Below are 14,414 nucleotides of genomic sequence, written 5' to 3'. Positions count from 1 at the left end.
CAACATATTACATGGTATTCTTCAGAAAACAGAGCTCACAGAGGTATTTCTGACCTTTTATTTTTTAGAAAGCACCTGCACAACCATGGGCATACATTCAAAGCCATAGAGTCACACTCACGCCATAAAAATCCTTCAGAAGAATATTTTATAAATGCTTCTAATAACAGTAAGGAATTTGGCAATGTATCCATACTGCTTTTATATTTGCTGGGTGTACCCTACTGGTGTTGGCCCAATGCCTCCCAAAACAGAGCAGGATGCACCATCTATTTATTAATGCTCACTCATCAATTACCTAAGTCCCTGCTTTTGTCTTTATCACTGCTTTGTTCAATATTAAGCTGATCAACAGCTATTATATCTCCTGAAGAAATTAATTATTATACATTGAATGCAGCTCTAATAATTCAATACACAGTATTTATGTCTCATAAAAGGACCTATGTTTTCACTTTGGGAAAACATTTTACATTTATTCAGTTTACATTTATTTGAGGGTCCCTGAATTGAACATTTTAAAGAATGCACTTATTTTATATAGCTATGTATTCAATACATATACATACATATATATATTGATATAGATATATATTAGTATGTTTATTATATATAGCTATCTTTCAGTTTCAGATGAACCACAAAAAGAAGCCAGAATTCAACCTCCTCAAAATATCAAGACAGATTTCAGATCAAACTTTCAGCTGTAAAGCCATTTAGGCTTATATGAGACTCATAGTCTAAATCAAACTATTTTGAGTTGGTTACGGGGCAGCCCAAGAGGGACAATAACTGCCAAGTATCTATTTTCAGACTTAAATTTTCACCATAAAAATAGCTTTAGGAATTTCAATATCACAGGGCTCCTAGTTCCTTGGGCTGCCTCTCCTCTCAAACTAGAAAAGGCTCTTACCGATGGTGGGGTCGAAATCCCGTGGTGTATGGGGACACACAGGACAGCACTCTCCCGGGGGCACCTGGGGGTTCTCACACTCCAGCAGATCTTGACACTGGATTTCATCGCAAAGAATAGCTCCATTGTCACAGACGCAGATTTGGCACGGTGAGGGTTTCCAAATATCCCTGTTCAGGTACATCTGTCCATTCTGAGTGCAGGCTACTTCTTCACCATCTTCTCCTGGGACAGAGGAGAGAATATACAATATATTTTCCAACCATGAAATCAAAGGAATGGGACTGGACAAGGAAGGAGAATGCTTCTCATCTGGACATGAGAAGCAGCATTACGTACACAGAGAAAACAATGCACCAGCATAGCTAAAGCTGATGTTAAGGACTTTTAAGAGCTATATCTTTCTTCTTTTACCACCTTATTTCTTAATCAGAAAGAAGTAAAATAGAGTCCTCAATTTCCCCGCACTATCAAAGGAGCTTTGCGTGTCACTCTGCTCAGCGGGGTGTCACCTCTGCCCTGAGGAAGTCCTGCCAATTCCCTGCTCTATATAAGTGCTGAGCACTTTGGAGAGGTCTGACTGGGGACAAGAACCTGAGACTTCTGTCTGGAACAGCACACGCTGCCTGCTCCCTGATGGCCTACACAGCCAGATGGGACAGGGCTCAACAGACACAGCAGCAGCTGGGGGAGAGAAAAAAGACCATCCCATTTATTGGGTGAGGTTTATTTACTGGTGTGTGGGAATACCAGCACTGAGAATCAAATCTGCCAAGCAGGACAGCCAGCCTCTGTCCAGAGGCAACAGCAGCACCCACTGCAGTGGTACCTGCAGCAAGGAATCCAGCTGAGTAACAGGAGGCTCCTCACATGATTTATGTTCAGTTTTTATAATCCAGCAGGCCGTGGCCCCACATGATTAACCCAGCATGCAAACAATACTGCCATGGATATATCTTATTAACTACATACAGAATACCCCTTAGATATTTTAACCATGTATAAAAGACCATCCTGTGTGACTATTTACACAGGCCCAGTATGCATTGATTATATGCATACATCTTCTCTATTTACTTATTCACACAACCACATTTACATTTGTACTGTTTTACCATATATAAGTCTTTGCCTTTATTTTCTTCCTAGTTTGTAGCCAAACACACTGGATATGTTTAGATTTTTTTTTTATCATGAGGTGAGTATATCTCAGTATCTTCTCCTAAAATTAAAATATATCTGAGAAAGAGTTCAAAAAACAAATAAAGTAGAAAGTTTTGCTTGTGTAGCCAAGATTTCACAGAATATGAAAGCAGCAAGAAAGGACTTTTTCATTTTGTCCTAATGAATATTTCATCCCCTAAAGGAACAAGCAGCTGCAAAACCAAAGAACTATCCCCAGGCTGTCCATAGACAGTGTGTCACAACTTGCAAACCAAGAATCCCAGTGCCAAGACAATGTCTGAGTCACACACGGCAAAGCTGTCACAGTCCAAAAATTTTTCTCCTGACCAATGAGATGCTACAGAGAAGACTGATCTTATATGGGTGGGAGCTCCATCTGACCACAGAAATCCCTCCTATCCAAAATATCTTTTAAATGGGACAATGCAGTTAAAACCACTACCGAAAGTTCCCAAACAGATCTAATTTCTAACTGATAAAAGACTGGGAGTAGAGTCAATTATATACATAGGATACATCTGCCTAACCAAAGATCATAACCACTGTTTGTTTAAGCAAACCTGTTACTAATGTAAAAATTAACAGCTCTAAGCACAAAGACAATTTCACTGTTCTACAAATTTCTGTCCTAATTTAAACCAGATGTCAGCAGAAAATTACAAAGTAATATATATGAGCAGATTTGGAATTTCAGCTTTGTGCCTCATCTCAAGCCCAGTTGCTCCATCAAAGTCAAAGCTTGAAGAAAGGGAGCAGATGTGTCATTAACTGTTGCCTACCATCACTAACAGCTTTTTAACACTAACTCAATTTGAAATTTTCACCAGGTCAGCTCTTCTTCAATTGCTTTATCACACCAACAGACTAAATGACTCGAAGAGGTGCTGCAGAAGCTCGGGAGGAAATGTTTTCAGTGTGAAGTAAAGACATCAAGCAAATGTGCTGTACAGTCCATTTATGACACTGTGAGAATCATTTTCCAAACTACAGATCAGATTTTGGAAACCACTCTTCTCATTTCTCCCTTGTGAGCATGACATAATGCACTGTCTGACATATTTAGCCTTTTCCCCCCAGATGTCTGGCATATGGTCTATGTCTTCTTTAACATATCACCCACAGAACTCGTTGTGCTGTTCAAAAGAGCAACAGTTTGCATAAATGAAATTTATAAGTTATTGAGCCCAAAGTCAGCATTCTATCATAACTTCAAATAAACCACATAGCAACTGCTTTGGCAAATCAGAGCTGAGCCAGATGGTGACTAGCTTCTGCCTGGGTCCTGCTAAGCAGCTGGAAAAGACGCAGACAAAGGCAGGGGAAAAGCACATACCAACTTCTGAAAGCTACTAAGAAGTCTGCATCCCTGTCAGATTGTAGATACAATGACAATTAAAAAAAAAAAATTAAAAAAACCTCAAAAACGAGATAAAACCAAAAGAAAAAAACCTACTACCTCATAATATTGTCAGAAAACACAATGATACATCTTTTGATTACATTCAGTGTTCCTAGGGATTGTTTTCTGCTGTGACTGCATTACACTGAAAGAGTAACCTGGAAAGGGCAGCTGTTTCAAAGCCAGCTCATTTCACAAGAACATTTTGACATTCTATTCCCAGGCCTGAACTGCAGGCATGTTATCCAGCTACACCCAGAGCAGCAAAGGCAGCAAAGGAAATCATTCTACCATTTCCTCTCTGGAATTCGCAGGTTTGTTTTAATCACAGAGACCAAGTTACAAACTCTTTATATATCACATGTTCTTTATACCTCTACAGCTGTAACATAACGTGCTGAGTGGCTTGAGAAGCAGCTTTGGAAATTTTTAATGAGGCAAAAGGATCTGTTAGGCCATTAACCAATTCCTTTCTTACCAACAAAAAAGTACAACTCTAGTTGGTTTTGGACCTGACTAAAGAACTGACAGGATTCAAACCCACCAAGTCTCAAAGCAGTCTGCAATTGTAAAAGGCAAAGTAGGAGAGATACCCAATTTAAGGACTCATTCATCCATGTGCTTACACAACAACCAGCCTTCAGAAAGAGGATTTCAATGCAAAGCACAGTAGGTAAAACACAAATTGTTTTTCTGCTAGATGTTGATGTGTTAGAGTATGGTTTTACTTTAAAGAATTAATTTATCAGCAGTCAAACCACCTGTTAGAACTGATTTATCACATCCTCAGACACACAGACTAGCATCAGCAGCTTGGAAGTAAAATCACACCAGGCACTGACATACCCAGTTTGGTGTCACCGCTGAAGCTGTGCTAATTACTGGGAGGGGAGGAAGGGGATGGGGGACCCAACGTGCCATCCCAGCCACTAGATGGCTGTCAATGTCCACCAGTCATCATGAGCAAGTGTCAAAGTTGATGCACAGATCAGGTGTGTAAGGCCTCCTCTGCTTTGGGCTGCTTGTGCTAAGCTTGTTTTCATTTCAAGTACATCTCTCTCAAGGTTAATTCTCAATCCAACAGCAGGATAAGGATTTTAAAGGATAGCATATGAAATAATTTCAATTTTTCACCAAATAATTTTGAAAGCAACACCTGAAAATTTACTGCTGCTTCATTTGTTGTTTAAAGTAACTTACTTCATATTATTGTGCCCATATTGCTTTCACTGATTCCTGGCTCCCATCTTGCATATGGAAAACAGAAAGTAAGGTCTGGACATGGAACCAAGCAGACCAAATAGAAAGAAAGAAAGACAGAAAGACGGAAAGAAAGAGGGAAAATGATGCCACAAAAATGTGCACCATAAAAAGTAGAAGCAGTGAACCACCACTACTTCAGCTGAGGTGATGGCTGATATATGAAGGACAGGAATACATCTTTCAATGACCTACTTGAAGAAAATAAATGGCCCAAGCAAAACCTGTGAGTGTTTTCTGCAGACGTGAACAGCATTGAGTCATACATGAAATAAAAAGGAAAAGAAAAAGATTTGGCATAAAAGCAAGCTTCATTTCATCACATTTTTACTGGTCCTACCAAATGTGCTAATTAAAGGAGTCTAGAGGCTGACAGACCTACAGTGGTAGAGAACACAGTCTAACAAAAGCAAAAAAGATGATGACTGGTACTGAAAGCAGTCTGCCAGTTTTAGGCTTTCTTCTGCCAGGAGGGGCTTCTTGATGCATAGTGTAACCAAAGCCCGATTCTTTTGCATTGTTTAACACCAAAAGACTGGAACAGAAGGGGTACAGTTATTTAATGAAAAAGAGCTGGAAATAAAACTACTTGCACAGGGGTCTTCTCATCCTCTCTTTGTCATCCTCATGCTAGTTTGTGAAAAGCATAGGGAAATATAAGATTACACAGATACAGTGGTTTTAAATTTTAAAAAGCTAGAAAATGAAAAGCTGAGTTTTGAGATATGAATTACAAAAGTTAATCCTGCTGACTCACAAAGCAGAGGTGCAGAAGTAAATCAACATGAAAGATGATACGTGCTAACAGCCATTCTGCAGATGTATTGCTGTGCAGTAGAGACTGCCAGGACAGGGACAAGAGGAGCTTGGGCTTAATAATGTTTGACTGCCAGCCTGCTGCAGTAATAATGTAGGGCATGATCCAGATCCCATTAAATCAATGGGGAAAACTCTCTCATTCAGTTCAATAATAATCTGACTGCCTGTTTTGTTTATATTTTTGTGGGGTTTTTTATCTGAGTAGTAATAAAGTATTATCTTTCCTAATACTAATATATAATATATATATAATTACTGTGGTTTGCAAATTATCATTTAAACACCAATTATTCTTAGAATCAGGTGGTTTTCAGGAGTGCTGACAAATACAAAATATATTTTGCATTTGTTGCACAGAAACAATTCTTGTTAATGACTAACAGAGAGAATTCACAAAAGAGCTTTACAGTTACATACATGAGGGTGTGTGGTATATGTGAATACCACAAAGATGAACCTGGAAGGCTTTACTAACAAAAGACTGAATTGATGCACAATTTTGCCAATTTTGTGCACATAAGTATTTAGGAAGATAAAGGAGTTCCAAGTTACTACCCCACCTCCCTTGTAAAAAAAGTGGTTAAGAACAAATCCCTTGCATTATACTTATGGGAATATACACAGACTGAAAGTTTAAAACACAAATCTGTAGGAAACCAGATTTCATCAGAACTTTTTATTAGGAAAAGAGGTGGGGGAGGGTTAATACATCCTCCAAAGTTCCTGCTTAAAAAAAAATCCTAGGGGATCATTTGCAAAGTTGACAATTAATAAGCCTTTTTAAAAGCATTCCACAGAATAAAAGGTGTTGAATGCTTTAAAGTCCAAGTGAGTTTCAATGTGATTGAGGAGGTTAGCTCTCTAGACAAGGAGCTGCAAGCTTTCAGAAGTAGAAAAGTTCCAGAATGTAGATAATTTTAAACCATGTATTTTCAGCTGGAAAATTACAGGCTCAAATGCTTATCCTGCAGAGGCCACAAATACCATTAAGTATGAATAAATACTGTGAAACATCAAGGTGCAAGCTCCCAAGAAGAGACTTAATTGTTGAAATTACTGAGACCATCAATGAAGCCTTCCTAAAGCCATACAGTTCATCTGGCCAGATGCTTCTAGCTGGGAGGGAGTTCACCATCTGAGATTCATCAACCAAGAAAACCCAGTCTCCAAACTCTAAACAGCAGCCCAGAGGCAGAAAGCAACAGCAGAACAATATACCCTGACTTGGGAGAAGAAATAATGTCTCAGGTAAACGGCTCTCTTAGTGTGACCTGGCAGCTGGGGTTTGTTTCTTCCAGAAAGCTGTGCATAAATAAATAAATAAATAAATAAATAAATCTGTTTTCCACTCAGCATTGTGATTTCAATTTTGACTGAAAGGGGGAAACTGAATAGGAAAAGCTATGCTTAGGATAGAGTTAAAAACCTCCAAACTAGTTGTAAATCAATATCTGAACCATGCAACTGCTTCTACACTTACTCTGATGGAATCAATACTACCCTACAATTGGTTTGGTACCCCTGATTTCCCTTTTTTCTCACAGGATCATGAATTTATGTCTCCATCAGTGCAAAGATAAGTATTGCTTGCCTTTTTATGGATAAATTTATTTTCCAACACAGAACAATCAAAAGCAATGTTTTTATTACAAGATCCAACACATGCTGAATACAAAGGCAGAAAATACTGGATCCCTTCCAGTGAAAAGGCTTTCTCTTGCTGGTCCCACAGCACTATCCAGTATTTATTGTCCTATTCAATTCCCTAAAAGCAAATCATGGTGTTGTATCTGCATCTTAACCTCTCTGATCCTGAGCTGCTGTACAAGACTCACCCTTGTTGAGTTTACACTACAGACAAGGCAGGTAAGTGTGCAGAAGCAACCTTGCTCAAAGTTTAGTCAGATTGGTCCTTTCCTTTTGGTTATCCTAGTGGTGGACATGTCTGTTTCATAAGCACTCAGTTAAACTAACTCATCAGAGTTATCCCATGAACATGGTTAGATGTAAAAATGTTTAACTTTCTTCTTGTCTGTTGTTACTTCAGTTCACAAGTAGGCTGGCTGGACACATTGCTGGGTGCCTGCAGGAGAACAGGGTGAAGGAGGGAGCTGAGGAGCCTGACATGCCAGCAGTGCTTATACAAATACTCTCAGATGACTACATTGAAGCCTCCAGCATACACCGGGAAATAAAATTACTTCCAAATGTCCAAGGCTGCACAGAGACTGTCATGGGGAGGCATTCAGGGCACGCCTGAGAAAACACTACTGCAGATTTCAGCAGCTGGAGCAGATCAGTCAAAAGGCAAAGTCAGTAGCAGGGTCCCTGGTCTCTGCTGGAGCCCACACAGCCACAAATGCTCTGCTTAGACTTTGTCATGCAAGGTAGTTAAAGTCAGTTCAGCTATTGCTGACTCAGTGTGGAAAAAGCCTAAACAAAGCGCTTATCATGGGCCCTTATTATGTTTTATTATCTCAAAAGAGGCTTGAGGCAACAGAGATCATTCCATTTTATAAGCAAAATGTTGGAGCACATTCATGACTATGGGATGACATTTTTAAGAGGAATCACGTCATTTGCATGAAGACAGGCTAGTCCCAGAGAAATATCAGATTCTTTTGGTGGGGAGCTCACAAAGAGAACACACAGCAAACACATTTCAGGCAGTGGAGGCAGGGCCTGGGCTTGGCACTGCTGAACATGTACAAGTTCAGCAATGCAGGCATTGTCTTTAAACTAAAACAAAACTAAACCTGCAATTAGCACATTTCCCAAAATGTAAGAGGTTGAAACCTTCTGAAAGCAAACACACCCCAGCAGTGGAAATCCTACCCAACTTGCTGCTACTGAAAATTTAAGCAAATGTGATCAGGATATAATGAACTGCACATAATATTTCTAAACTTAAGTCTAAAATAGTAAGATTACAGTAAAAAATGTAATATTATTCTACAATCTATTTTGGCTCCCTTTCTGGAATCCATAAATGTTTGATTTTGGTCTTTCCAAAAGCCAGACTTGGACTGCTGTGATTTAGTAAAAATACTGCACTTTGCCTGTGAAGAAAATTCTCTCAGCTACTTCCTGTGCCATTATCAGCGAGACACAATTTCCACTCACAGCCCATTTGGAATCCTGTAGGGATCTAGGGACAATTCACAAGAAGCCACCCTGGCTGTCCAGTCAGCCAGAATCCCACGGCACAAGGAACAAGCCCTGCAGGGTAAGGTTGCACTGTGTCAGCCAGGTTCTGAAATAACCTCTCTTGGTGTTCCGAGCACTGATCCCTAAGGAATGTCACCATGATCTAGCCATCAGCTGGACTCAGAATTGCCAGCCATTACTCTGCAAACTCAACAGTCCCACCAGGTCATCATTCACCTTGTTATCCACCCATTCAGTACCATACTGAGTGCTTCCACAATTTGTCCAGGGGTGCTATGGCAGATGGTGTCACAAGTGTTGCTGAACCAAAAGCAAACAGCAGCTTCACTTGTGCACCAAGCCAATCATCTCATAGAAGGCAATAAGATTTAACCAATTCAATGGAAACAGGAAAATGCATTAAATAAACAGCCCCTAACTCTGCTCTTCTCTGTACCCATCTATTCCAAATCTTACAAGTTCCACTGTTCCAGTTTCACGAGTCTAACTGGTAAAAGAGCAATCCACTGCAAAATAACTGGTTTGCCTTCCTTGTTTTTCAGGATTTAGCTCTTTTGAAGTCATACAAAATGCATATGGATGTCTTTTTTTATTATATCAAGAGAAACACTTGCTGCTGCCCAAACACCCTCATTCTTTGAAGCCATACACATCAAAGTTCAGTAGCAACCTATCATTAGATGCTGCCTTTTCCACAAAGCTATTCTACATTGTGGTTTGCAAAATGGACTCCTGTAATCCCCTAAATGCAGCCTTGCTGACTAATATCATCCTCTTTTTAAACTAAAAATAAAGATTTGTAATTAGCAAGAAAATTCAGTTCCAGAATTAAAAATCCTTGCATTCCAACAGGCTCAGCATTTCAAACTGAAGTGAAAACTGCCCAGTGTTTGGGTGGAGTAAGAAGATATTGCTGGAAAGCTGTACTCATGATATGCTGTTTGTACAGCAAAGCCATTCATTTGCTGAAATTCTGGGCCTCTAAGAAAGTAAAAAAGAAGAATGGTAAGCAAAAAAGCTGCAAAAATTTCAGGAACAAAGCCTCTTGTTTCTTTTCTGCTACCATTACCTTTACCACAGCTCAGACAGCTCAGTCAGCAACTTCTGGTTCCAAGTTGACATGGAACAGACTTTGGGAGCCCTCAGGGCACCATGGCTGCTTTCTGCACAGCATCCGGGAGGAATGTTCTAAAGGAGCAGCCTAGTTTTCAAGTGTAATCCTGAAGATAATCACACACAGGTACATGAGCTAGAGACAGGCATTTGGATTTGTCTCATGCCCAAGAGAGAGTTAAACCTATTTATTACTTACAGATATAGGAGCAATAAGCAGTTTCCACCTTTCAGTGTGTAAAAGGAACAATGTTAGTAAGTAACAAGTGAGTAGGGTTCAGCTCATTTCAATAAAAGTTTGGGATTAAAAAACTCCCTAAGACAATGTAAAAGCAAGACAATTAGCATTGCTCGGGAATTTTTCTACAACGTGGGTTGTGGGGTTTTGAGTGTATTCTTTGTTGGAAAGCATTTCATTACTGAAATACCAAGGACAGTCCTTTTATTAACTACATAACTTGAAAACCTTTCCTTTCATTCTCAGGATGTTTGAAAATTACCTATTTCAGTCAAAAAAACACACTGGGATTTGCTAGAGGGAAACTCACACCAATAAAAGCCTTATAAAAAAATCCAAGTTGAGCTGCGGAAAAATGTTTTCATTGACCTGACCCAATTCCATCTTTTTCATCATTTCTGAGTCATAAGACCTTTTCAAGGTTGCCCCAACTCATGCAGGCTAGCAAGGGAAAACTCAGTTATTTAAGAGCAGCTTCCCCTCTAGCACAGGCTGGTGATTGCTCAATGCAACAAGGATGACTTCAAGTAGACTCATATTTGCAGACCAATGTTCTTTAAATCCCACTGGAAGATGAACAAAGTTAGGTGAGATGAAGAAGGTCCTCATTCCATTTTCAGAATGCTGCATAACTTCTTTATATTTAAGAAGGAATTTTAAGCAAAATCCACTTTCTTATTTTTCCTTGATGTAACAGTGGAAAATGGCAATGTTAACTTTGTAAGAAAAATCCCTTGAAAGAAAAACTGCAGGTATCTTTGCCACCTGGAGACTCTGTGTTACAGTATGATTCACTGGATAATAATGACATATTTTTATTTCCATTTAATTTTTAACTTATCTTTGGTGTAGGGACCAATCCTTGGTCCCTACAAATGTTTAAAATAATCAAAAGAAAAGAGAAGGAAAAGGTCAGCAAAGAATACATACTATCCACCCTGTCATTTAGATGCATAGCAGTGATAAATGGATACATACCAGCCATTACTTAGCTCTGCTGCAGGATTATGGTTTCTAGGACAGAGGAAATGAAAGGCTTTTCTGCAGGCTCCCCTGCTCCTAATCATTGGATATCATTCCATACATCAGGGAGGAAGCATTATGAAGTTTGTCAGGCAATAATCCATACTAAAAAGTTTGGAATTAATTAAAATTCAAGTAGGGATGCCTGGTTTAAAACAAACCAGCCATCATCACCTCCAGCTACTGTTTGCTTTGAACATAATCTATTTAGTATTTCCCTTACTTCCTCCTTTCAAAACCACTTCATCATTTTTCAGATCTTTTTAATCTTACCCTCCTATTGTTTCTTTGATATGAGACTTTAAAAGCCCAAGAAGGCAACATCCAAGTTACAACACTTTTTTTCCAAAGCAAAGCACTCCGAATACTGATATCTTGTTGCATCACTTAACTCCCAAAGCAGAGTTAGGACCTGAATTCATGTAAATGCATAAAATACAAAAGAGAAAATAAAGCATTTCTATAAAAGAATGGAGACCTGTGTGTGGTTGAGAGAAGCGTCCATGTTTAAGGGATGCAACTCAAGCATTAGACTCAAGATCACTTCTAGGGAACAATCCAGGGTATGTGGGCACTCTAGTGTGACTATGCCCCAGTGCTGGTATCAAAACTTGGCCTTCACTGCATTCAGTAACCTGTGTAATCAACACAGGGAACCCTGACTTAAAGCTGGGCTCTAACATGACCACACATTGGGCTCTGAAGTGGAAATCACCAGCTGCAAGCCAAGAATTCTGCACAACACATTTGACTCAGTTTAATAGTAAAAGTGTCTTAGTTTTGACATCTCCAAACTTACATGATAGTAAGTAAAACAAATATATGCTTTTTCCTTAGAGAAAAGGTTTCAAGAAATTGGCACAAACCAAGCTGAAAAACGGGGGTTTTTACACTTAAGTCTTCAGTGCCATTAAATGATAAACCTTTGGGGACAGAGCCTATGGTATCAAAAGACACTTATTAATTTCAGTGGGTTTTAATCCCATGTAAAGCATTATTGCCTTACATTTAGAGGCACTGAAATTTCATGATGCATCACATCAAGTCCTTATAAACACCTTTCAGCATAGTTTGTTTTTTTTTTTCTCTCTAATGCAGAGGATCTTTAGAAGTGATTATCTGTGGCACAAGAAATGCATCTCAAATTGCATCTTTCACACAGCATTTAAGACTGCAATACAAACAACAAATAACAACAGCCCAATCACTTGTTTGAACCTTACAGTTCAGGACTTTCATAAAGGACATAATGGTCCACCTTAGGGCCCTGAGGGCTCTATTTTCACAGGGAATTAATGCTGGCTTTGCATTAAAACAATATACTGTGACTAAAAGATCAGTTTGGCATACAAACATAAAGCAAGTTCCTTCACCAAATCTCTGCAATATTTTTTTAATCACTCTCCGGGGAAGTTCAAATAATGTTTTGCTTGGTTCAGATAAACTCCAGCTTATCACAAGCTTATCAGAGTCTTCAGAGTTCTTATTTTTCCTCAAAAAGTACCCTCATTTCCTATATTTTTAGGTTCCTACATACTTTCATTTTCTGAACCACTTCAACTGTTCCATTCAAGCCCCAAATTTTTTCTTTGAAACCTTTTCCTTGAGGAAAAACCATATATTTGCCCTACTTCACCACCTCACACATCTGAGTTACACCAAGAAGACACTTTAACATAATTCCCCATTCAAGAGCTGCTTGACAAGACTTTTTAGGTATTGATAATTCTGAAGCAAGAAGTAAACCACACCACCTTAAATAGACAATCATTTGACTGCATTTTACTGTGAATTTAGAAATATGAATCCAGTTCAGCAAAGTTGGAATACACTCTAGGTAACAGTAAAGACCAATGCTTGTTATCATCAAAGGACAGAAGTGAGACCATTATCCTGGTTCTTTAAAGCCTGTAAGATATTTATGTTCAAGTCCTTTAAGCGGTGGCTTTATTGCCTGGGTCAGTACTTGCATTTTATTGTAAAGCAAAACTGGAACATCTCTGCAAATTAATGTGTTTTCTTCTACCTGATACTGCAATTCAATTAATCAGTCAAGGATATTATACTTCAGACTTAACAGAGCATTTGAAACAAATTTGATCTTTTAGCTCCTTCAGAACTTTAGACTCACCAAGGGCACCACCAGAACTACTCATTTTTCTTGAAAATAAAGGCTGGAAATATTATGATGCATTCACAGCTAATTTGAAGAGCCAGCTCTAAGAAATCTGCTTCTTTACACCAGGTAAAGATTTTGACTTTCACTCCCTTGATCAGGAGCTGTTTGTCATATAGATACTAACCTATTGGATAATTCCCAAAGGATTAGAAATATCTAGCCTCTATCCCCAAAGTGCATTAGATGTTTGTGACAATTTCCAGAATGCAGTGTCCTATTGCTAGATTTACTTACACTAGTGAAGAAATGCAATATTGCCAATGCCCTGCCTCACTAACTCCTTCTCCACTGGTGCTCTGGGCTAACACAGGCTCATGCAACTACTGCCAACAATCTTTTCTGCAAATAAGGCTAAACATGTCATCATTATATTTTATATTATCACTAATCCTACCAGGCTGGTAGGCTAGGAATCAAATTCATTAAAAGGTTGTTATAATAAAACAAATTTTCTGAAATAAAATGTTCTGCAGGGCTTAAGAAGTGACAAGTTCAGCCCACTAAAGATGCACAGCAGTTCTCAAGACAGAGCATTCTGAGGGAAGAGTGTCCCACAGTGGAGCTATAACACACGAGAGAGGCAAAACTGATCTGCACAAACACCAAGGCAAGATATGAGCAAGGAGCCAGATTGTATTGTACATGCAGTGAGACTAAGCTCTGTATCTCATCCCAGGCAGAGCTGCCTCACCTGTGTGCTGCACCCAGACCTCCCAAATACTCAATGAACAGCCAGTACTCCAAAACAGCTTTTCACCAGCCCTCAGGTACAAGGTAACTTTTGCCTCAAGGACAGCAGTGATGGAAATGTGACGTGCTGACACACCAATGAACATCTCCTTGGGAGAGGGCTTTCTGCCTGGCTCCTTCCAAAACTTCATGCAAGAGTTCAGGCTTCCAGTAATGTTGCAACATACACCAAATGCATGCAGTAAAACAAATTGATACTCATAGACCACCCACAAGCAGCAGGCCTTCAGTACTGATTTGGTATCATCCTATGAATTAATTCTGCTCTACTTCTATTCACCAGGGCCTTATTCAATGTTTAAAATAAAATCCTTCAAAGCCTGTGCTCTCCTAACCTCTACCTGTTGTCATGAATCTTACTTTTACA

The 14,414-nt window shown here is 39.1% G+C and overlaps 1 protein-coding gene across 3 annotated transcripts in view; it reads right to left on the bottom strand.

Moving 5' to 3' along the window:
• The window catches only part of COL5A2 (collagen type V alpha 2 chain), a 128,697-nt gene that overhangs the window by 46,264 nt on the left and 68,019 nt on the right, over nucleotides 1-14,414 (bottom strand). For all 3 annotated transcript variants that reach the window (XM_085585315.1, XM_021531409.3, XM_085585314.1), the window contains exon 2: nucleotides 914-1,138. In XM_085585315.1, the coding sequence (XP_085441441.1) occupies nucleotides 914-1,097 (184 nt within the window). In that variant the 5' untranslated portion in view covers nucleotides 1,098-1,138. The remainder of the gene's footprint in view (nucleotides 1-913; nucleotides 1,139-14,414) is intronic.

This window comes from Lonchura striata, chromosome 7 (assembly GCF_050655825.1).
Source record: "Lonchura striata isolate lonStrDom1 chromosome 7, ASM5065582v1, whole genome shotgun sequence".
Taxonomy (NCBI): Eukaryota; Metazoa; Chordata; class Aves; order Passeriformes; family Estrildidae; genus Lonchura; species Lonchura striata.
Note: the sequence above shows the minus strand (reverse complement) of the source record. Positions and strands in the feature narration are given on the sequence as shown.